The 22,781-nt window shown below is 32.5% G+C and overlaps 2 protein-coding genes and 1 long non-coding RNA gene across 4 annotated transcripts; 2 read left to right on the forward strand and 1 right to left on the reverse strand.

The window, feature by feature from the left end:
• The first annotated feature begins 12,482 nt into the window (after positions 1-12,482).
• LOC7489880 (protein NRT1/ PTR FAMILY 6.4) lies at positions 12,483-15,667 on the forward strand. The gene is made up of 5 exons (XM_024595847.2): positions 12,483-12,837; positions 12,934-13,054; positions 13,141-13,358; positions 13,670-14,217; positions 14,384-15,667. The coding sequence occupies exons 1-5, from the start codon at positions 12,835-12,837 to the stop codon at positions 15,261-15,263; spliced, it is 1,770 nt and encodes a 589-aa protein (XP_024451615.2). The 5' UTR covers positions 12,483-12,834; the 3' UTR covers positions 15,264-15,667.
• Positions 15,668-15,670: 3 nt separating this feature from the next.
• Positions 15,671-17,497, reverse strand: LOC7489881 (uncharacterized). 2 transcript variants are annotated; one of them, XM_052450628.1, is made up of 3 exons: positions 17,341-17,497; positions 16,154-16,361; positions 15,671-16,027 (listed from the first exon to the last, which is right to left on the reverse strand). In XM_052450628.1, exons 2-3 carry the CDS (start codon positions 16,343-16,345, stop codon positions 15,899-15,901), a joined length of 321 nt encoding a protein of 106 aa, XP_052306588.1. In that variant the 5' UTR covers positions 16,346-16,361; positions 17,341-17,497; the 3' UTR covers positions 15,671-15,898. The 2 variants fall into 2 exon arrangements, with proteins under 2 accessions (XP_052306588.1, XP_002302864.1); XM_002302828.4 differs by having other exon boundaries at positions 17,302-17,423.
• A 3,299-nt stretch (positions 17,498-20,796) lies between these two features.
• On the forward strand, positions 20,797-21,778 carry LOC112326448 (uncharacterized). The gene is made up of 2 exons (XR_002980017.2): positions 20,797-21,490; positions 21,528-21,778. It is a non-coding gene; the product is annotated as an uncharacterized LOC112326448 (long non-coding RNA).
• The last annotated feature ends 1,003 nt before the right edge of the window (positions 21,779-22,781 follow it).

Consider the following 22,781-nt stretch of genomic DNA (forward strand, 5'->3'; position numbering starts at 1 on the left):
TCATTACTTTTAGATTTGGTTCTTACACATTTGAATCACTTATGAATTTATTTTCAATAAATTCAACATGTACAGATTCAACAATCATATTAGTTTCTAAATCTAAAAGCCTAAGCCTTTGAATTTTGTGCATAACTAACAAAAACACTCTTAAGACCTCTAGGTTTTAATTTTGTACTTTGAGGATCAGAAACTTTATAAAAAGCTACATACCCCCACACTTTAAAATAATTCAAATTTGATTTTCTACCATTCCATGCTTCATAGGGAGAAACATTTAATTTTTTAGATGGTACTCTATTATGAATGTGAAAAGTAACTAAAGCTTCACCCCATAAATTATTTGGTAAATTAACATTCAAAAGCATGGCGTTGACCATATTCACTAAGGTCCTGTTTTTCTTTTCAGTGAGTCCATTATGTTGTGGTGTATAGGGTGTTGTCATTTGATGAATTATTCTATTTTCCTCATAAAATGTAGAAAACTCCTTAGAAAAGTAATCATCACCTCTATCACTTCTAAGAATTTTAACTTGGCTTTCTTTTTTATTTTCTACCATTTTCTTGAATTCCTTGAATTTTCCAAAGGCTTCATCTATAGTTTTTAACAAGTAAACATAGGTAAAACGAGAATAATCATCAATAAAAGTTATAAAATATCTTTTCCCACCCTTTGTTAACATACCATTTATTTCATATATATCAGAATGGATCAACTCAAGTAATTGAGAATTTCTTTCTACTTTAGGAAAAGGCTTTTTTTTTTCATCTTTTCTTGAATACATACTTCATATTTATCATTATTATCATGCTGATATGAAATATAACCATGTTTACACATATATTTTAAATATCTATAATTTAGATGTTCTAATCTAGCATGTCAAAGAAAAGAAGTGGATTTAACTATATAAGCAGAAATAACATTGATTTCATTAATACTAAACTTAAACATGTCATCACAAGAATAATCATTTCTCATAAACATCTCACTCTTAGTTACAATAACCTTATCAGACACTAAAACAATCTTGAACCCTTTCTTGCTCAAGAGACTAGCAGGTACAAGGTTTTTCCTAATCTCGGGAACACAAAACACATTGACTAAAGATAATTTTTTTCCAGAAGTAAAGTACAACTCAATAGTTTCTTTTCTCAAGACTTTGGAAAAATTATGGTTGCCCATCAAAACCTCTTCAGGTTTCTTCAATTCTTCATAAGTCTTAAACCATGCTTTGTTGTTGCAGATATAAACTATAGCACCAGAATATAACCACAAATCTGAAATCTTCACAACATTGGTTGTCATATTTAATCCAGTAATCATTCCAATTTGAATGTTTGAAACCATGACAACCAACTCCTTGACTTTGTCTTTTTCAACCATATTCACTTTGAAAGAACTACCTTGATCTTTGAATATGCACTCTTTTATGTAGTGCCCTTTATTTCTACCATGGAAACAAACCTTATGCTTCATGTTAGCATGTTGTTTCTTCTTGAATTTTTTTATTTTTTTTTTGCACTTTCATATTGTTTTAAGTCATTATCAAACCAATTTCAATACTCAAATTCACTTTACAATTTATTGCTTGCACTTCACGCATACAAGATTGAACCTCAATTTACGAGTGTGTTTGAAATTATTCAAATGTATAATTTTCTGTAGAATACAACATTTTTTTTATATTCATTCCAAGATGGAGGAAGTTTTGATAAAAATAGCCCTACTTGAAGTGAATCAGGAACTTTGATATCCAAGTCACTAAGTTTTGATATCAGCATTTAAATTTCATGGACTTGATCCATAATTGGCTTATTATAGTTATCTCATACTAAAAAAAATTAACGCAAAAAAATGATAAGAACCTGATTTTTCCTGCTTATAATATGTCTCCAAGGCAACCCATTTTTTTTTTTAGACTTTAATTTAAAGAAAATGTCATAAAATAGACTAGTCAGAGTATTTAGAATATGCCTTTGACAAAGCACTTCATCTTCCTTACGTTTTAGTCTTTCATTCTTAACAGTAGTAGAATCATCTTCTTATGGTTTAGGTAGTGCAGACAGATTCAAGTCAAGAATGTAGTAAATCTTTAATGAAGTAAGCAGGAACATTATCTTATCCACCCATCTTGTGTAATTCATATAATTAAAACCATCAAGTTGAATTTTGACATCCTCAGCAACCCTTACACTTGAATTAATATTTGTCTCCATTAGATTAAACACCTTAAAATTGTTATCGAAATATTTCAAGATGGACAAAATAAGAAGTTGGCTTAAAGGCGTGAAAACACTGTCTTTAAGGTGTTTATTTGTCTCATACAAAGACTACACCTTTAGGATACAACTAAACCTTCTAAACATCTAAAAGAATGAGAAGATAAGACAAAGGAAAGAAAATATATTTATTATTGTCTATAGTTTTATGTGTAGTAACAAGTTTTATTAGACTTAAAAAACATTATAATGAAGCATTATGTCTTTTAATATTATGATTGTTAATCAAACTATATGACTGTTAATAAAACAATTATATTTTAAATTAAATTAAATAGTTGTTATTCAGTTTTATCCCAACAATCATAAATGTCAAAATTAATTGTGAAAATTAAAAAATTAATTAATCCCATTGACATATTAAGTTTAAAGTTTCAAGTGCCCAAGTGCTATTTTTTTAATATTATAAATATTCATATAATAGCATTAGGAAGCCTACTAGAGAAACCTTCCACCAAGGCTTTCACTTAATTTACTACACAATAGAAACTCACACTTATAAACTTTAGGAGGGAGTGTTTCTTTTCAATATGGGATATACATTTTTTTTCTTCTTTATTCATTTACAAACTACACCAACAGGTGGTGCAGTTTATTATTACCCGAGGAAGGAGATTGTGGTTGGTTTGTATTCAAACACCCTTGTTTTATTCCTCCTCGACATGGTTGTCTGTCATTGTTAATAGGTTTAATATTGTTACTATTGTTACCATTTTGGATTGTTAATGGTTCAACTAGTGTATAGTTGGTGGTAGCTAGTAAGGTTCAATGTGGCTTAGTATTGGTTGTTCAGCGATGTGGGTTAGGGTTTTGATGAGTGTTGGTGAGTGGTTGGTGGATCATGGGTGTTTAGTGATTTTTAAAGTGTTGTTTTGGAAGGTTCATCAAAGAAGTGGGTTATGTTTTGTAGTCATATATGAAGAAGGATGAATGAATGATTTTTAAAAGGAAGTCGATTTAGGCTGATATAATGGCTCGTTGGTTCATTTTATAGGGTTATATGAAGAAGGTTTGCTGAATTCTGACGACGAAGATAAGGGACACAACTACTAGTAAGGGTTATTATGGTGATAGAGAAGTGGTTGAGTATGCTGGTGGAAGAGAAGGACAAAATGAAAAGGACATAATAAAAAGAGGAAGGAAAGAAAATAAAACAAATGAGAGAAAAGAAATGAAATGAAGGGGAAATTAGGAATGGTATTAGTGGCTTGGAGAGAAGATAGAGGAAAATATTTTTAGGGTTTTTCATCTTGATGGTGTATCCTTTTTTTTTATGTATATAGTGTTGGTCTAGGGATTATTCAATCTAATATTTTGATGGATTGAAAAATTAATTAACTAATTTGAGATTATTATACTTAAAAATTCTTAATGTTATATTTAGCACAAGTTTGAACTAGGTAAGAATAACATTGGACTACAGTTGTTGTTGTTGATGAAGATTTCAAGTATGGAATATAATATTTTTTATGCATGGAATGAGGTTATCACATGAAGAAAGGAGTATCATGAATATGTTTTCTTTAGTGTAGGATAATATAATATATTTAAAAATAATCATGATGTTTATATGCGTATTAGAAAAAACCTTAGAATGACCATTTATAGATACAAGGGTCATATAAATCTTGTTGGGTTAGGAAACCTTGAGAAATATCAAGTTGAAAAAAAAAAGATAAATTGAAAAATCCTATAATTAGCAAAGTAGGCTCCAGGATCGGCCAAATAACCTTTAGAACCAACCAAGTAGAAGACGTTTAGGATTTTTATCCATTTTAGAAAGCTTTTGTGCAATAACTACTTCTATACAAGGGATATTATTTCTGTCATAACCCATTTCTGGTTTATTCCCAAAATTTATCTTTATTTTATTCCAAAATAAAAATAAAATAATAATAACAAGAAGACTCGTATTTTAAGAAAAGCAAGCTGGAGAGGATTTCAAATATAAAGGAAGATCAAGCTGTAATTTTGAATGAATTGAGAGCCTAACTGTACATCATTGTATCTAAAACTAGAGAGACAATGCAGATTTAAGGTTAAATTAAATCATTATTGGATGAATCTACAAAAACATTAAGTTTAGCGATATAACTAAATTTTTAATAGGCCTATTTAATTTAATCATGGGCCAAATTAAATATTTAATTATTTTAAAAAATTAATTTGGGTCAAATTAAAAGATTTAATTAAGTGCAAGGAATTAATTATACTTTAAATGGGTCAAATCAATTTTATTATGGACTTAATTGGTGAAAAATTAAGTATGAGAGCCAATTTGAGCTTAAATGAGAAGATTGGAATTTTAGAGGACCAAATTTATTTTTTTACAAAGTTAATTGGTTGAAACTAGGGGTAAAATTGCAAAAAAAAAAATATCAAAATTTAAGGTCAATTAGGAGTTAAATTGAAGAAATTCATAGTGAAATACTTTTTTAGAAAAGGCGTTCAACTCTGGGAACTAAATTAATTGAAATCAGGGGTCAAATTGAAGAAAATTCAAAGTTTAATAGTCAATGGAGAGTTAATTTGTATAAATCCAGGACCAAGAACCAAATGAAAAGGACGCTGAAATTTGGGGTTGATGTTAAAATTTGGCAGGGGTAAAATTATATAAAATTAAAAGTTCTAGACCAATTTAGGGTGCAATTAAAAGAAATCAAATGCCAAAGAACTAAATTGAATTTTTCAATCAAATCCCTACATTAGAAACCTAAAAGCCAAAATGACGTTGTTTCATTTAAATGAAACGACACATTTTGACCAAAACAGCATTATTTTGACCAAATAGTAACAAAAAAAAAAACTCAGGCGACTTATCGTCTGGTACTGTTCATCTTCTTCCACCTTTGGCCCGAAAAAAACTGCTCGGGTGACTATATTTTGAAAGCATTTAATGCTTCATCTCTTCACCAAATTTGACAAAAGATAGACCACCATGATAGCCTGATATTTGACCATATCTCGGTATAGTTCTTTCTGGCTTATTGACACCGCAGCGGCCGCGGCGCTGGCCCAAATAGGCCAACTTAGACAACCTTTAATTGTCAAAATTTGACAGTTTATGATGATCACTTTAAACTAACGGTTGAGATCCTTCCGGACTAAATTAAGAGCTAAGATTTGTCCTTAATAAAGAAAAAATGTCCCTCTTCCACCCTCTATAAATAGGGGTGAATTCCAAGAATTGAGGGGAAAGAAATCTAAAGCCAAAGTTTGAAAAAAACCAGCCCCTACCCCTGTTTTTTACCAGCCAACCTCTTCCTTTCCTTTCTCTATCGTGATCTCAACCACTCCTCCTCATCTACCACATCCCCAGTCACTACAATTTCAACACCACCATGACCACCCACTTCCCAACCTCAACAAAGCCTCCCCCCCCCCCAATAGTGACAAAGATGGTAGCTCTTTTCTCTCTGCTTCCACCTTTATCAGCAACATCAACTCCAGCAACAAACCCGTGACACCGTGCGCCACCAAGAGGACCACCAACCAGCAACACCCTTAGCCCAAGTAAGCTTTTTTATCCATTCCCTTCTGCGTCTGTTCTTCTTTCTTTCTCATACATCCAGGATGTGAATGTATTCACGTCCTACAGAAAGGGACCAAGATGGGCTGGACCCGTTTCAACCTAGCTCGAATGGCTAGGTTGGGTCTAGCCCCAAAAAAGAGAGAAAGGTTGTTCGGCCGCCAGTCAGCCCCGCTCGATTGAGTCGGGTTGGACCCATTTCAACCTAGCCTAGATGGTTGGGCCGAGTCCAGCCCATTTTATATTTAACAATATAATAATATTAAAAAAAATAGAACTTCAAATTTTTCAAAAAGCATTTTAAAAATATTTGTTATATTATTGCATATTTTTTTATTGTGTTAAGTTTTGTTTGATTTGCTCCCGAGTGAGAATAACCAGTTAGGTTACTAAACTAATCATTATGGAATTGTAGTCAATATCATATCAATACTCTTGAATTGGTGGTGCGAGGGATACCAGATCAACACTAGGTTAGCTCATAAGCCTGTAAAATGTGGTTATAAAAGACTAGTTCCTCACTCATGTAGGTATGATCAAATGGTGGATTGGGAAAGATCAAGCTAGTCCTGGGGACTGAATGTAGACAAGGTTAAACGAGGATAAATAATTGTATTTGATTTCTTTATCTCTACACCTTTTACTTTATTGTGTTGTTTTTATTTTATTCTTATAAATTATTTAGCTTTACTTTTGCTCAACCAGTGGTTCTCAATTTTATTTTATTTGTATGAACATTTGTTTTACTTTTTTTAAAAGGCCTATTCAACTCCATCAAGGCTTGACTCTTGGTCCCACATGCAGGCTCGTTTTAGGATTGAAAGGTTTGAGGTCTTTATAGACAAGAATTAGGGCAACCCTTCATTAGAATATTTGGTTAGGAATTTTAGGTATTCTAGGATAGATTTAGAATAGGGCAGTGTGGGGTAAGGATATACTAGACCTCGTTCTCTTAATTTTTATTTTTCAATAATTTTTTTGTTTTGATTTTTTTTTTTATGATGTTTTTTTAGCTACATCATTTTTCTCGCTCACTCTTTTTTTTTCCCTTTTCTTTCTCTATTTTATTTTCTCACTACCTGCCTTAAAATAAAGGAAATATGTGAGTGTACTAATTAAAAAAATCACAAAATTGCAAAGTATTTCAAGAAAAAATAAAGAATTTCCATATATAAAAGCCTTTTTAGTAAATTAAATTAGTAAGAGGATGAATATTATATAGACAAAGAAAGTCGTGTATGGGTGTTGCCGAGGAGGTTGTTTGTGTGAAAAAGATAGGATTGACCTGGAACGCCATACTCGGCCCCATGCATCCATAATTAAACAGTTGTTTTGTTATCTTTCAGATTTCTCCTTTCGTCCTCACGATAAAAGCTTCTAAAATTTAAGATGCTGGCTTCGTTGTGTCGCCATTGTCGCTGCTTGCGCCAACATTTTTCAGATAAAGGAAATAAAAATTGACTACACTTACTCTGGATAGTCAAGAGGACAAGCATGAACCTCCTCTTGATTCATCATGTGTATGAACCTCCTCTTGATTTGGAGAAGAAACCAAAAAAACTTTTTGCAACAGCACCCTCGTCCTGATATTGAGAATTCAAGATAATGGTAAGATGTTCACCAGCAATGGCCGGCCATATCTTCCCATTTCATGATCTTCACATGCTTTGATTGTTACAACTCATTCTTTAGAGCATCGGCTGTGGGTATTCCGGCCTATATTGCTCGCATTTAGCTCTCTTGCATAATATTTTAAATGAGTCTAGCTGTTCGTGAGCCATTACAAACAAGCTTTCTTTAAGAAAATGATTCAAGTTTAAGCTTAGCCAGGCTCAACTCTTTAAGATTCATGAACGGGTTTTATTAGACTCTTAACAAGCTCATTTTAAAAAGAACGCAAATAACGTAATTTTTACGCATGTAAAAAGTTTTAAGGAAAAAAAATACGTATAATTAGATTTCATAAAAAAAAAAAAAAACACTTTAATTTATAAGTATTTAATGACAACATTCTTACGATGAAATAAAATCCAATTATTTTACTAAAAGATGCATGTTTAGTGGCGCTTGATCATATCTTCTTCTTTTTCTTTTTCTTTTCCATTTCTTTCCTTTTTATCCTTTCGATTTCATCCATTTTTTTTTTAATTTTATCCTTAAATGTTTTTTAAAAAGTCATTTGAATTGTCTTTGGACTGACTAATTGATTAATCACATCGGAACAACCTCCACATTGTTTAATTTTAAACACGGCTAGGTAAAGAGTTGGATCTCTTTATATTTTCTTGTCGGTAGATCAGATTGTCTTTGGATCTACCAATTCGACTACGTCAAGTCAAAACAACTCTCACACGGTTTAATTTTAAATTCAAGTTAGACAAAAAGATGGATAGAGAGATCTCAAAATTGATCCATCAAACATGGTTTAATAAAATGCTAAATAATTCTTTATAGCCTAGATATATAATTGATCCGTCAATCTTTCCCTTTCTCTATCGTGATCTCAGCCACTCCTCCTTATCTGCCACGTCCTCAACCACTACAATCTCAGCATCACCGTGACCAACCGCTACAATCCTTCAAAACTAGTAATCGAAGCCTCTACCCCCATGGTGATGAAGATGATAGCTCCTTCTTCTTCTCTGCTTCCACCTTTATAAGCAGCAATAACTTTAGCAGCAAACCCGTGACACCGTGCGTCACTAGGAGGACCACCAGCCAGCAACATCCTCAACCCAGGTAAGCTTCTTCGTCCCTTCCCTCCTACGCTTGTTCTTCTTTCTTTCTCATACATGTAGGACGTGAATTAATTCATTTCCTGCAGAAGGTGACCAAGAAGGGTTGAACCCGTTTCAGCCCAGCCCGGATTGCTGGGCTAGGTACAGCATAAAAAAAGAGAGAGAAAGGATGTTGGGCCACCAATCAGCCCAACCCGACTAAGTTGGGTTGGACCCATTTCAGCTCAGCTCGGATGGCTGGGCCAGGTCTAGCCCAATTTATTTTTAATAATATAATAATATTTAAAAATAAAAAAATGAAAAAAAAACTTTACATTTTTCAAAGGGCATTTTAAAAATATTTGTGGGTCCCCTAAATATTTTTCCAATAATTTTGCATAATATCGGACTGTATATTTACACTAGAAGATATAGATCCAATATTAAAAATACTCGGTTTCAACTGAAAGTTAAAAAAAAATCAAAATTTTCAAAAAAAAAATTACATTTAAAAAAAAAATGTTTTGTTTTTCTAAGAAAATGATTCAAGTTTAAGCTTAGCTAGGCTCACCTCTTTAAGATTCATGAACGGGTTTTATTAGACTCTTGAACTTAGATATGAAAACAAGCTCATTTAAAAAAGAACGCAAATAACTTAATTTGTTAGCATGTAAAAACTTTTAAGGGAAAAACAATACGTATAAGATTTCATTAAAAAAAAAAGTATTTAATGACATTCTTTAAATCTAACAATAAATTCACCAATTATATTACCTTTTTATACTAAAAGATGCATGTTTAGTGGCGCTTCATCATTTTTTTTTTAATTCAGCTTTTTTTTCAATTTTTCTCTTCTTTTCTTTTTGATTTCATCTGTTTTTTTTTTTAATTTCATCCTTAAACATTTTCTAATAATCATTTGAGTTATCTTTAAACTGACTAAATTAACTAATCATATCGGAACAACCCCCGCATTATTTAATTTTAAACACGGTTCGGCAAAGAGTTGGATTGAGAGATTTTTTTTCTGTTAATTTTATCATTTTTTCTCCTTATATTTTCTTGTCAGTTGATCAGGTTGTCTTTAGACCTGTCAATTTGACTGGGTCAAGTCAAAACAACTCTCATACGGTTTAATTTTAAATTTAGGTTAAGTAAGGAGTTGAGTAGAAAGATCTCAAAATTGATCCATCAAGCAGAGTTTAATAATAATACTAAATAATTCTTTATAACCTGAATATTTGTTGTTATTATGAAAAACAAAATTAATTCAACTCGTAGAATAGCCTGTAAATTATTATGTGTGGTATGAAGAATCATGATAGATGTAATTATATTTTGTACAAAATTCATAAGATATACTAAGTTCATAAACCTTTTCATGATATTGGTTCTTCATTAAAAAATAATTTTTATTAGTGTTAGGTTTCAATGGATGGTTTTCGTATAAATTTTAATTATAATTTCAAATTTATACATATTTTAGTTTATGAAATTTAGAAGAAAAATGATTCTAGGATATAATTAAAAACATAAAATATTTTTGTCTTCCAAAATATTTTTAGCTATTAACACAGGATATTGCACTTAGGAAAGCTGAACTTGAACATATCTTAACTCAGCTAAACTCAACTCACTCGCCATCCTGATAATTAATACTACCTTTCTTTCTTTTCTTTTCTTTTCTTTTCTTTTTCTTCCTTTTGACAAGTCTCAGAGAGTTGATAAAACAGATGATGGCGAACAAAAGAAACTTCATAATATTAGGCAAAAGGAGGTTCCTAAGACCAGGAGGAGGAGAGTGCCGAACTTGAACATGAATGCCATGGGAAGATCCCAACTGAGCTAAAACGAGAAATACTGATTAACGAGAGCATAAATTAACTTGTACGTAGGTGGAAGTGCTAAAACTCGAACCTAATTACTACTATAGTTGATAGGGTAGAGCTAGAGAATGTTTTTGTCAATAGAGCTCCTGCAGGAACAATGGTCAGAAATCAGGAGGGTTTTTGCTTTCTTTCCATGCATCCCATCCTTTAAGTGGGTTAATGGATTCGAATCCTCACGGCTTCTCCATGCTAACTACTACTTTCTTTGAAGAGATGAAAGATTCTTGGGAATTGACGGGAATCATGAACTGAACAGACATGATCCTGTATGGCATAGTAGAAGAGATGGAGTGATGGTGACAGTACTGTTTCAACAGGCTCTTCGATTGTAAAGGATGGATTGTAGTTGGCTCTCTTTGATTAAAAATAATCAGGTACGTATACCATAAGAAAGAGTTTTACTTTATTCTCTTTCTCACGTGAAGGAGAAGATTTTCCATTGAATGAGTTAACTTCATGAATTTATCATGATGTTTTTAGCTTTAAATCACTCATAATATATCATTTTAAAAATTATAAAATATTTGTTTTTTAATAGAAATACTGATTCTTAATTAATAAGATTAACAAAAAAATATATATCGATAAGAAAAGTTATCAAAAAATATTTAAAAAAAAACTAAATTCTCAAGTTAAATAACAATGTCAAACAATTTTCTAAAATCTAGATTTTATTTTTTGTATTTAAAAAAATATATTTTATCCTCAATAGCACAACATGAGTACACAAACTAGTCCAATTCTATTCGATGTGGTTTCTAGTCATAAATTAATGGAATATAATAAAGGTCAAGGTAATTGTTTTATAAAAAACTTGATTGGGAGTTAAAAAAAAATCAAAATGAATTTATTTTTCAAAAAAAAATTGAAAACGAAAACTAAAATTGATGTTTTATGATATCTTAATTAATGGTTGCTACAGGACAAGACTAGGAGTTCATGATATCTTAGGTGGGGCAAAAAGATGAAGGCCAGACGTTTCTCCAAACTCCAAGCTCGAGGAAAAATCAGCAAATTCGGCCGACCTGTTGTCGATCAAATGGAATAACTTCGTTTTTTTAAAGAAATTATTTAGGCAAAATCAGCTAGGACGAGCAATTTGGATAGTGATGTAAGAAATTAAACATATATTTATTAATTATATTTTATAAAATAAAAATTATTTCCACTTGATCGTTTAAAATTAAAAAAAAAAAACTCGAAATACAAAATAAAAATCGTTTAAAATCTCACTTATCAAATATACATAAAATATAAAAAGCAAGATATTTTTTGAATATTTTAAAAAATCACATTTATAATTTTAATCGACAACTTTTTAACCGAGCAATGCATCTTACCAAGACACAAAATCAGAGAGTGAAGCCCTACCATCCTCAGTAAGTCTGACAAAGTAACTTTTCCACTCCACAAGGAGTTACTTTGAGCTTGATTGATGGCACAACCTGGAATTATTATCTCTTAATTTCATAAAATAAAAAAAAAAAACTGGTATTATCTGTTTTTCCTTAAAATGAATATCAGCCGGTTTAATCAGTGAATTGACTTAAGCTTTTTGAACTGAGTCTCTTACCAATTCTCCTCCATTGCATCAAGAAACAACACATAAAAGTTTTCTTGTCTAATTTCAGTCCCTTCTTTTTGTTCAATTTGGATCCAATGGGGTGGGGATATCACACTCGTGGGCTTGTAGCGAACGCAGGAGTGAGATTTTCGTCATAGCTTCTGCATTATTTTTTGCTTGCTAAAGCCTATAGCCTCACGCTGTTAATTCCTTTGCAATCATGGCTGAAATAATGGTGGGAGCACGCTAGGCATTCTTTTTACGTAACAATAGCATACGAGATTCTTAAGGTTTAGGGTAGGCTTTCCTAGGACATGACCCGACAGAAAGAAAATTTTCGCATATGGTTCGATCAATATGCTGTTATCTGTCCAATTGGCCAAGGCTTTCTGATCAGCCCCACATGACCCAAGTATTTGTCCAAGTGTCTGACGTTTTAGATTATCTTTCAATTCCCATAACGATAGTACGATCAAGAAGAAACAAGAAACAAGATTGGAACGCTGGGATGGTCATTTTCCAGAGTTGGCGAGGTTGTGGCTGCAGGAACCTAAACCACTAGATGAATACGTCCAAGCTGCTCACATGGTTTTTCTAGTATACAAACAACAAACAATCAACAAGCCACTCTTCACCAGTAGAAAACAAAATGCAACAGTTGCCTTCTTCCAATGTCCAGCCCTTACCATATTTATATCCCCTCCCGATCACGAACTCATTCACCAATTCTCTTGAGCACTACAGAACCAAGTAAAGTAGTTATTTCCTCATGCGCTCCCATTCTGTTCTTCGTTCGTAAAGTGAAGGTCTACATAGCACCGATACTTGCTCTCTGTCTCTCTCCCTTCAAAAATGGTAACTGCTTGCGTGAACATCTTCACTACTGTGTGATACCGGATATTTCATAGTTATTAATTTAGTTTATTTCTCTTATCACCTCAACTGTAACAGGTTTTAGCAGCAGGCCTGGGCGGGGAAGAGGGCGCACATAATGATCTTGCAGTAGACTTTCGAGGAATTCCTGTGGACAAGTCCAGAACTGGAGGATGGCTTGCTGCGGGGCTCATTCTGGGTGCTTCTCATTAACAAGAGTCAATGTCTTATCAAAGTATATGTGCTGAAGCACTTGGCTAATCTCCACTCCAATTTGTTTTGCAGTAACCGAACTTTCGGAGAGAATATGTGTCATGGGCATATCAATGAATTTAGTGACATACCTCGTCGGAGTATTGCATATTTCATCGGCAAAATCTGCAAACATGGTCACCAACTTCATGGGTACTCTCAACCTTCTTGGCCTCTTTGGAGGTTTCTTGGCAGATGCTAAGCTCGGTCGGTACTTGACGGTTGCGATCTTCGCAATAATAACTGCTTTGGTAAGTTTCGAAATATATTGCATGCCAACGTGTCACTAACTTAAAGAAGATAAAATACCACGTTATCTCTGATAATTAATCATGCTTTAGTATCAACGTGAGGGCTGGAAACCTGTTCTTGCATCATTCTGAGATACCCTTCCAAGTCCCAGCTGAGAAAAACCAGTAGCATGTTAGGTAATCACGAGGCCAAACATTGATGAAGGTTCTATGTAGACCTAAAATCTGAAGGTACTATAGGCCTGTCAAAATCTGCGCACAATTATCTCTTTTTTCAGGCCATGCTGCTGATTCCTTTCCATATGCATCAGGGGGTCAGTCTACTAACAGCAGCCACAACCATTCCTAGCATGAGACCCCCACCATGCGATGACTACAGGAAACAGAATCATCAGTGCATTGAGGTGAAAGGAAATCAACTGGTTCTGCTATATGCAGCGCTTTATACTGTAGCCCTTGGTGGTGGTGGAATTAAGTCCAATGTCTCAGGTTTTGGATCTGATCAGTTCGATCAAACAGATCCCAAGGAGGAGAAGACAATGATTTTCTTCTTCAATCGGTTTTATTTTTGCATTAGCATGGGGTCATTGTTTGCAGTTATAGTGCTGGTATATGTACAAGATAACGTCGGAAGAGGGTGGGGGTATGGAATTTCAGCAGGGACAATGGTCATCGCAGTAGCCGTGTTGATCTGTGGGACTCCACGGTACCGTTTCAAGAAGCCTCAAGGTAGCCCATTAACTATCATATGGAGGGTATCGTTATTGGCATGGAAGAAAAGGAGACATCCTCATCCTTCACATCCCAGCCTTCTGAATGGGTATGATAGTGCCACAGTTCCCTACTCAGAGAAACTCAAGTAAGTTGAACAATTACTTCAGAAACAACGATTTACTGGATTATTCTCATGTCGTTTTAAAGAAAATGTCCTTTTTTATATCCATCCATGATTACTGTTACCACTCGTATAAGTATTCTCGCAGAAATTTACCAGATTCCATTTCCTCTCATGTGTTATTCATCAGGTGTCTTGACAAGGCTGCAATCATGGATGATCCCACCTCCATCGGTGCACAAAAAAATGACCCTTGGATAGTATCAACTGTTATGGAAGTTGAGGAGGTGAAGATGGTACTAAAGCTCATCCCAATTTGGTCTACATGTATCCTCTTTTGGACAGTTTACTCTCAAATGACTACTTTTACCATTGAGCAAGCAACCTTCATGGATCGAAAAGTTGGCTCTTTGGTTATTCCTTCAGGTTCATACTCCACCTTTCTCTTCATCACCATTCTCCTCTTTACATCCCTAAATGAAAGGCTCTTCGTTCCCCTGGCTCGAAAGCTCACCCACAATGCACAGGGACTGACAAGCCTCCAAAGGATTGGAGCTGGACTCTTTCTTTCAATACTAGCCATGGTGGCTGCTGCTAGCATTGAGAAAGAAAGAAGGGAAACTGCTATTCAACAATCTACAAAGATAAGCGCCTTCTGGCTAGTCCCTCAATACTTCCTAGTGGGTGCCGGGGAGGCTTTCGTCTATGTTGGACAACTTGAGTTTTTCATCAGAGAGGCACCAGCAAGGATGAAATCAATGAGCACTGGGCTTTTCCTCAGCACCATCTCAATGGGTTTCTTTGTTAGCAGTTTGCTGGTGTCTTTAGTTGACAAAGCTACCAAGAAAATCTGGCTGAGGAGCAACTTGAACAAGGGGAGGTTGAATAACTTCTATTGGTTACTAGCAGTGCTAGGAGGGTTGAACTTCTTCGTTTTCCTAGCATTTGCGAGGGGACATCAGTACAAAGTTCAGCACTATATCAAGCCCAAAAACTGTAACGAGAAAGGGTTTAAACCTGCAGGTGATTTGACTGCTTTAGAGATGGTGAAGGAGGAGGGAATGATTTAACTGTCATGAACATGCTCAAGGAAAAGGACATCAATAAATAGGAAGAACCCTAGTGAGAAAGGGTTTAAACCTGCAGATGATTTGACTGCTTTAAAGATGGTGAAGGAGGAAGGAATGATTTAACTGCCATAAACATGCTCAAGGAAAAGGACATCAATAAATAGGAAGGACCCTAGTCTACAGCTCTCCAAGGCCTTCCTAATGTTCTAAGATTTCTTTACACATACAATTAGAGGATGGTAGTTTATACTCAATTTTCAGACGTACTGAAAGTTGAGCTACTTAAGACGCCATGTTGTGTGCCCATTCTGTGTATGGTAATGCACAATTTTCGGGTTCTTATTTTAGAACCAAGTATTTTATTACACAAGCACCAGTTAAACTACAAAGCTTTTAGATGCAAATGATGTTGCTAATTTAGAATTCTGATATTTATGTCAATACCCAAGAAAAGAGATATATAATCCACTGACTCCAGCATGTCGACTAGGGAAAAGTGCAATTCCAGTTAACTGAATCAACCATCCTTCTATAAATACAGCACTGAAAGAAAAAACAGTTATCTTGACAAACAGATGCCCATTTAAGAAACAGAAAGCTGACCTCCGAAGAATTACATAGAGCAAAAGCTCACTCTAAGAACTGCTTGCAGAGGCAGGTAAGTGGTTTATGACCAATGGTGGGCGTACAGCTCGGTGGTTTACATCATTTTGTTTGCGGGCCTTGTACATCTCTTCTGTCTCAATCACAACTAACCTCTTCACCTGAAGGGAAAAGGAATTACATTCAAAACAATGACCTAAGAGTCCAAGCAATTATGATTTACAATTTAAGTCCTTATATTTCTGATAAATCGCAACTGAAGACTTAATCTGAGTTTATATTAAAACCTGCTGGAGCATTCCCCTGACTGTAGGAGTATTCCATCGCATGACGGTCCGGTTGCACTTACGAAGACGCAATGCCTCTAAGGTACGCCTGTGAAGTCTCCTAGTTCCCGGAATGCCCCTCACCAAAGTTATATACAGGTGCGGACTCCATGCAATTGGAACTTGGGCTTTGAAGGCTTTGAATGCATTCATGTTTTCTCTTTTGCACCTGAATTGTCCAAAAAACATCTTAGCAATGGTACTTTGCACATAAAATGAAATTCTACAGTGACAGATACTTAAAGAAGAGAAGACTCCATGTAAAGGAATGAAAATACAGAAAACGCATTCAAACCACTCAGGAAAACAATACCTTGTCTGTTATATTATATGAAAAGCACAAAAAAAGGCACATCAATGTCAACCGACTGTTATTGAGTGATGAAGGCCGAAGAAACCTATTCTCTCATAAAATCTCTAGAGATCACAAATATACCCACATCCTGTCCTACTTTATCAGTAAATATCAAGACATTGAATCAGTAAGACTATTTACAAATCTAGGTATTTAAGGATGTCCCAACTGTTACTCAATTCCATTATGAAAAATCAGGGCAAAACCCCAAAAATTGATAAAACTTCCAGCCAATATACAAATTGTCAGCTTATAGTAACTTCCCAACATTTGTTTCCCCCTCGCTAAATATCTTATTCAGAAAAACAAAGTATTCAAGATAGACAGAAAGAATCCAACGATTCATCGAAAAGTTGGCGTGCAAAGTTTATGAATGGATTACAGTATTAGCAGAAAAGGAATCACATGGGCCCAAACTAGCTACAAAGTTAATACCAAGATAACGAAACAGGGACAAACAGAGAGTAGAAGAAATACTATACAAAGACAGACCACGACGACATGGCAAAGCTCAAACCAAAGTACAAAAATTAACAGAGTACACCTTAACCAAAGAAGTGTCACACACACACACTGTGGCATTGCATCGAACAGATAGCGTGCATACTTAGAACCAACTAAAACAAAAGAACGCTGCTTTTGTTTGTTTAAAATTCACCAATCCCACTTTTCAAACTTTCCGTTGCAAGTTTAATTGGACGCAAATCTAATGAAAATGACTAAGATATATCTAATTAATCAAATAGCAAGGTACCTGATGTACCAAGCTCGTCTACTCAGAGAAAAAACTTACTTGTGACTCGTCCCGCAGCAGAGGCTGCTCGTTCTCTTGTGAAATGGCTGCGAGAGCTACTGAAGGACGCTCATTTTCTTGTGTAGCTCCTAGGCTATAATTTCCCAAGCCCAGCATAAATGCAGGCAATGAAGTAGGCCCATCTCACAAATATTTGATTTTAGATTTTCCTATTATCCATTCTTATTAAATCTCCAAGCTAGCCCATTACTCAGTGATGGTATTAATTGCATGGTTGAAGCTTATATTTTGTTTCAAGATTTTTTTATAAAAAAAATAAAATAATATCATTCTACAAAATATATTTTTAAAAAATTAAACTTAATCTCACTCTAATTTTAAACTAATTGATTATGTCGTAGGTTAACTCATCAAATTAATTAAGTTTAACTGAATGAACTGTCATCAATTTAACAAGAAACTATGTTTAAATTGGATTCCAGGTTGATGGGTTACTTGGTTGACCTGCTAGTCCGAGTTTAATAACATTGTTATTACCCAAGATAAATTAAAAAAAAATTATTATAATCACCCTATAGTTTAATCGTCCTCTATGTTTTGAAAAATTACAGTTTACTTCTTTAATTGGTGTAAAATATATTAAACTATAGGATAGTTTATGATGTAAACTGTTACGCGTACATTAAAATTAAGGGTGAAAATAATTATTTTTAAAAACACAGAAAGTAAGTGTAAAAACAAACTATAGGTCTATCAAAATAATTTTTCTAAATTAAACTATATGATTGTCTATAGTTTAATGAAAATAATTGATTGCACGAAGATTATCTATTCAAAGCTTGCACTTTTAAATCAATTTATAACATAGTCTCTCCTTTAATTATAGAGTTTCTTTATATTAGCCATGTCTTGAAAACTCAACTATGATGAAGTAATAGGTCCATCAATCATTTAACAACATGACTCGAATAGAAAGATATTATTCCCTTATCTAAGTCAAAAACAAAGAAAAAAAATGAACAAAAAAACTATAAATAATGAATTTATAAGCAAAATTCACCCCCATTTAATTGTTTTTTTTTTACCTAGTCAAATTGATAATCGAACACTTAACGAAAGGATTAGCAACTAATTAACAGATTCTAACAAAACACTTGATTGATTAATTATTAAAAGGTAAGACACTTCAATAGAAACAAATGAAAGCACAAGCACTTAAAATTCAACAAATGAAAGCACAAGAACTTAAAATTCAAACACTAAATTAAAGATTAAAAAAAATCATACAGATTTGATAGATATGTCATCATGGCACGCATGAATTTAATTAATTTAATGATAATGTCAATATTATATTATATAACATATTAAAACATTTAGGTAAAACATTTTAGCAATCACCAGTAACCTAAATTTTTTTATTTTAATTCTTAGACTTTTTTAAAAGAAAATTACAGTATTATGCCCAAATTAATAACCGTTTTATTAAAATTTGTTAAAGAAAAAATTAACAAAAAAAAAATCAAAGTGTGAAACAAAGAGAAATTTCATAGCCAATCTCAAATTTGATAGGAAAAAAGTTTAATCCATTTATATTTTTTCTTACTTTTAAGTCCTTTTATTTTTTTTAATTTTTTTTTAAAATTCACTTTTTACGAAGAGAATCAAGAGAAAGTCATTTGAAAAAAGTGGAGATAAAAAGTTTGCAAATGACCACTTTTCAACTACGGAACTCATGGTTTTTTGAGTCAACAAGTTACATTAGACAAAGAAAGTTTAATGATAGTAGGCTTTTCTATAAACATGTTAGATTTTGTTAAGATTTTTTATTAAAATGATTTTTTTTAGTGAATTTGGAGTGTTTTGGGATTGGTAAGTGGTTTATGGAGGTTTTTTATTGTATTTTTAAGGTAAAAATAACTTAAAATTGGGTTTTTATGGTCCAAAAACTTGGACCTTGATTTTTAGATCACATCCAGTTATTAAAAAAAAAAACATAATAGTAAGCAACAAGTTGCATGCTTAAAAAAATAAAATGGACAGTTAAGGAAAAAAAACAGGCATAGAGCTTGGCTTTTTTATTAAGGTTAGACGCATTGGTTTAGCACATCAGCGCCTGATTTATTTTTGTTTTTTTATTCCTTTTCATTAATTTGTTTCTATTAAATTATTTTTTTTAATAGTAATTAATTGTTTTACACTTTTGTAGTTTGATTTGTCTTGAATTCTTTCCTCTTATATTTTATGGGAATTCATTGTATTTAAATAATTTTTTTTTTAAAATTAAAAATTATTTGTTATTAGTAACAACAATTAGTCGCTAAGATAAAATAAATGAAAACATTAAAAATAAAAAAGACAATCAATGTAAAACATTTACATGTTCATCAATATTTTATTTCTACTATGAATATTAATTTTCCAATTTAATATTTAATTGGAGTTAACAATTCTTTTTAAATTATCACTTAATATATTTTTTAATTTTTTTTATAAATCATAAATAGCATTTTTTTTTCATTTCTCAATTAAAAAAAGTTTGTTAAGAATTGAATTTCATAATTTATTTTGATTTGTTTTATGCAAAGTTATTGTAGTCTCAAACAAATATCTTAGTATTGGGTTGATATTATGCATCTATCTTTTATATCTATTACAAAGATTAACTTTTCAATTTAATATTTAATTGGTGTTAACAATTCCTTCTGATTATCACTTCATATATTTTTTAATTTATTTTATAAAGCATAAATATATTTTTTTTCTCATTTCTCAATTTAAAAGAAATATGTTAAGAATTGGATTTCATGATTTATTTTGATTTGTTTTCTGTAATGTTATCACGGTCTCAAATAAATGTCTTAGTATTAGGTTAATGCTTAATTTTTTGAGCATTTATTTTTTTATTATATAATTAAATAAAAAATAATTTCACAAAAAATACAAAGTTATTAAACCTTGTGGAACCTATGATTCAAGTCATGAGTTTGATTAGTTAATCCGGGTTGACTTAGTTCAATCTAATATATCGTCGTCTTAATATTTTTTTTAAAAAGATGCCACCTTGAGATTTTTAAAAAAGTCAAATCATATTTTTACAATCGTTTGGGTTATCTTTGGATTCGTTAAGTCGACAGGATCGGGTTGGATAATTTCCAAACGGTTTGATCTAGGCAAGGAGTCAAGTCGAGAGGATTGAACATTGATTTGTTGGGCTAGGTTTAATGACACTGTAAAAAAATTTTCCGTATAATGCGTGACAATTATCTAATATGACTTAAAACAAATGAACCTAACATATATATTTTATTAGAAAAATAAAAATTCACACTTTTTTAAATAGAAAGAATAAAAATAAAGAGATTCAAATAGAAACCATTGAAAAGTTTATGCACCAGAAATATTACTAACTGAAAAAAACCATCAAATTTATAGCGGTTGGTGATGGTCATGGAATTATTTAAATTATTTTTGATAATATAGGGATTAATTGATTAGTTTTTAATGAACTACTAGAACCAATTTATAAGTACTCCCAAAAAATTGTATATAAACGCAGAGGGAATGAAGAACGAGAGGTCAGGTGATTGATGATAAAAGAAACCGAACAAAAAATGAATAGAAATCTTGTCAGTTGCTAGAAAAGCTTTAACGAAAGCTTACAATCCAAATTCTCTCACTATCACTGATAAACTATTTTTTGCAGGTCTCTCTCTCTCTCTCTCTCTCTCTCTGTCGCCCATGTTTTAATTGTTCTAGACTATCTTGTCTCTACATATACGATGATATTTGTCCCCTTGCGTACGTATATTTTTGTGTGTTTTCGAGGTTTGTCATGGTCAGTTGACGAGAAGTCATTAAAAGATGCTTTCTCTTCCTTTGGAGATGTCTCACTGAAGGAACTACTACTTTGGCAAACCTGGTAATAATCCCAAAACACCACTACCTCGATTAGTGCCTACTTGGGCTCTCAAATTGTTATGTGAACCACTTGTTCGATGAATTGTCTCGCTGAATATTTCAATCAATCCCTTTTGTTCAATCTAATCTGATAGGCGGTGATCTCTAATTCATTGGGATGGTTGTGGTTTAGTGAGGATATTGTATGATAAAGACAGTGGCAGATCGGTTTGTCAGTTTTTCTAAAGAAGATGAGGCTGTTTCTGCAAAAGATGCAATGGATTGGAAGGTGACCATGGCTTTGATAGTAAATAATTTCATTGCAGGCATTGTTAGGTCGTCCATTGAGGATAAGCTATGCTCTGAAGGAGTTCGAGGCGGACCAGTCGGTGTCCCTCGCCTTCCAAATGGAGGAGATGGTGCCTCTAATGGCAATGCTTGAGCTTCTCCGAATTTATCTAGCATAACGAGAGGGGAAGATCAAAATTAAAAATAAAGATTTTTGTTTCCATATTATTGTATGATTGATGAGCTTATTTGTACAGGTGAGTTTGGCAAAACTATCGTTGTTTTTAAAGATTACTATTTTGGTCCTCTAATTTCAAAAAAAATCTAATTTAGTCCTTTAAAAAGTTCCCCTTAAATAAAGAAGGGATCATTGTTTTTTTGAAAAAAGTATTGGAGTCCATTTAATTAATACTAGATTTTTTTCATTCGCGCTATGCTTTGGGTGGTTAATTTTTTTTCTAACATAAAAAAGATATTCAAACGATGATAATTTGAGTGAACTCGTGTTAACTTGACTAACTTGCAATCCAGGATAACCTCAAAGGAAGAAAAGAGAACAAAACAGAAAGTTCAAGGCCCAATAATCTAATATCAAAGGACAAAAAAAAAACCGTAGTTAAATCAAGTTAATCTTTGAAACTAACAACTTTAGTCATGAGATCAAGATGATCATACAGAAGACCAAAGAAAAATCTTGAACAAAATTCTTAACCATCAAAAAATTAAAAAGAAAACAAATAGTAATCAAAACAATGAGAACCAAATCTAGTATAAAAACTAATGGAATAAAATAATAAGGGACGTAATTGAAAAATAGAATAAAAAAAGAAAAAGCAATTAAAAAAATGAAAACCAAAATTGAATAAAAAACAAATGAGATAAAATATTGAGGGAAAAGATTGAAAGATAAAACAAATTAAGAAAAGGATAAAAAAAAAGAGCAATTAAAAAATGAGAACTAAATCTTGGAAAAAAAAAAGAAATGAAATGAAATATTAAGGGGCAAAATTGAAAGAAGAATAACAAAGAAAATTATTAAAAAAAAAAAAGCAACAATCAAAAGAACGAGTACCATAATTAATATAAAAACAATATAAAACTAAATGGAAAGGGATGAAACTAAAAACAAAATAATATCATTTTTACTTTTTAGTTAAATAAAAAACAAGCTACTAGCTAGGGAAAAATCAAGTCAACACCCGTTGATTTTATTTATTTTGTTTCTATTTTTTTATCAAAATAATGTCATTTATATTTCCTGCACAATAAAAAATCCGATTAACCCCGATAAC

The sequence above is a fragment of the Populus trichocarpa genome, chromosome 2, assembly GCF_000002775.5.
Source record: "Populus trichocarpa isolate Nisqually-1 chromosome 2, P.trichocarpa_v4.1, whole genome shotgun sequence".
NCBI lineage: Eukaryota > Viridiplantae > Streptophyta > Magnoliopsida > Malpighiales > Salicaceae > Populus > Populus trichocarpa.

Bases quoted from the DNA above. Each gene is read 5' to 3' on its own strand.
- LOC7489880 (XM_024595847.2), top strand. The intron at 13,055-13,140 runs GTGCTTCTCATT...TTTGTTTTGCAG, and splicing joins TGCTGCGGGGCTCATTCTGG to TAACCGAACTTTCGGAGAGA. The intron at 13,359-13,669 runs GTAAGTTTCGAA...CATATGCATCAG, and splicing joins TCGCAATAATAACTGCTTTG to GGGGTCAGTCTACTAACAGC.
- LOC7489881 (XM_052450628.1), bottom strand. From the start codon at position 16,345: ATGAATGCATTCAAAGCCTTCAAAGCCCAAGTTCCAATTGCATGGAGT. The intron at 16,028-16,153 runs GTTTTAATATAA...TTTTCCCTTCAG, and splicing joins TCAGGGGAATGCTCCAGCAG to GTGAAGAGGTTAGTTGTGAT.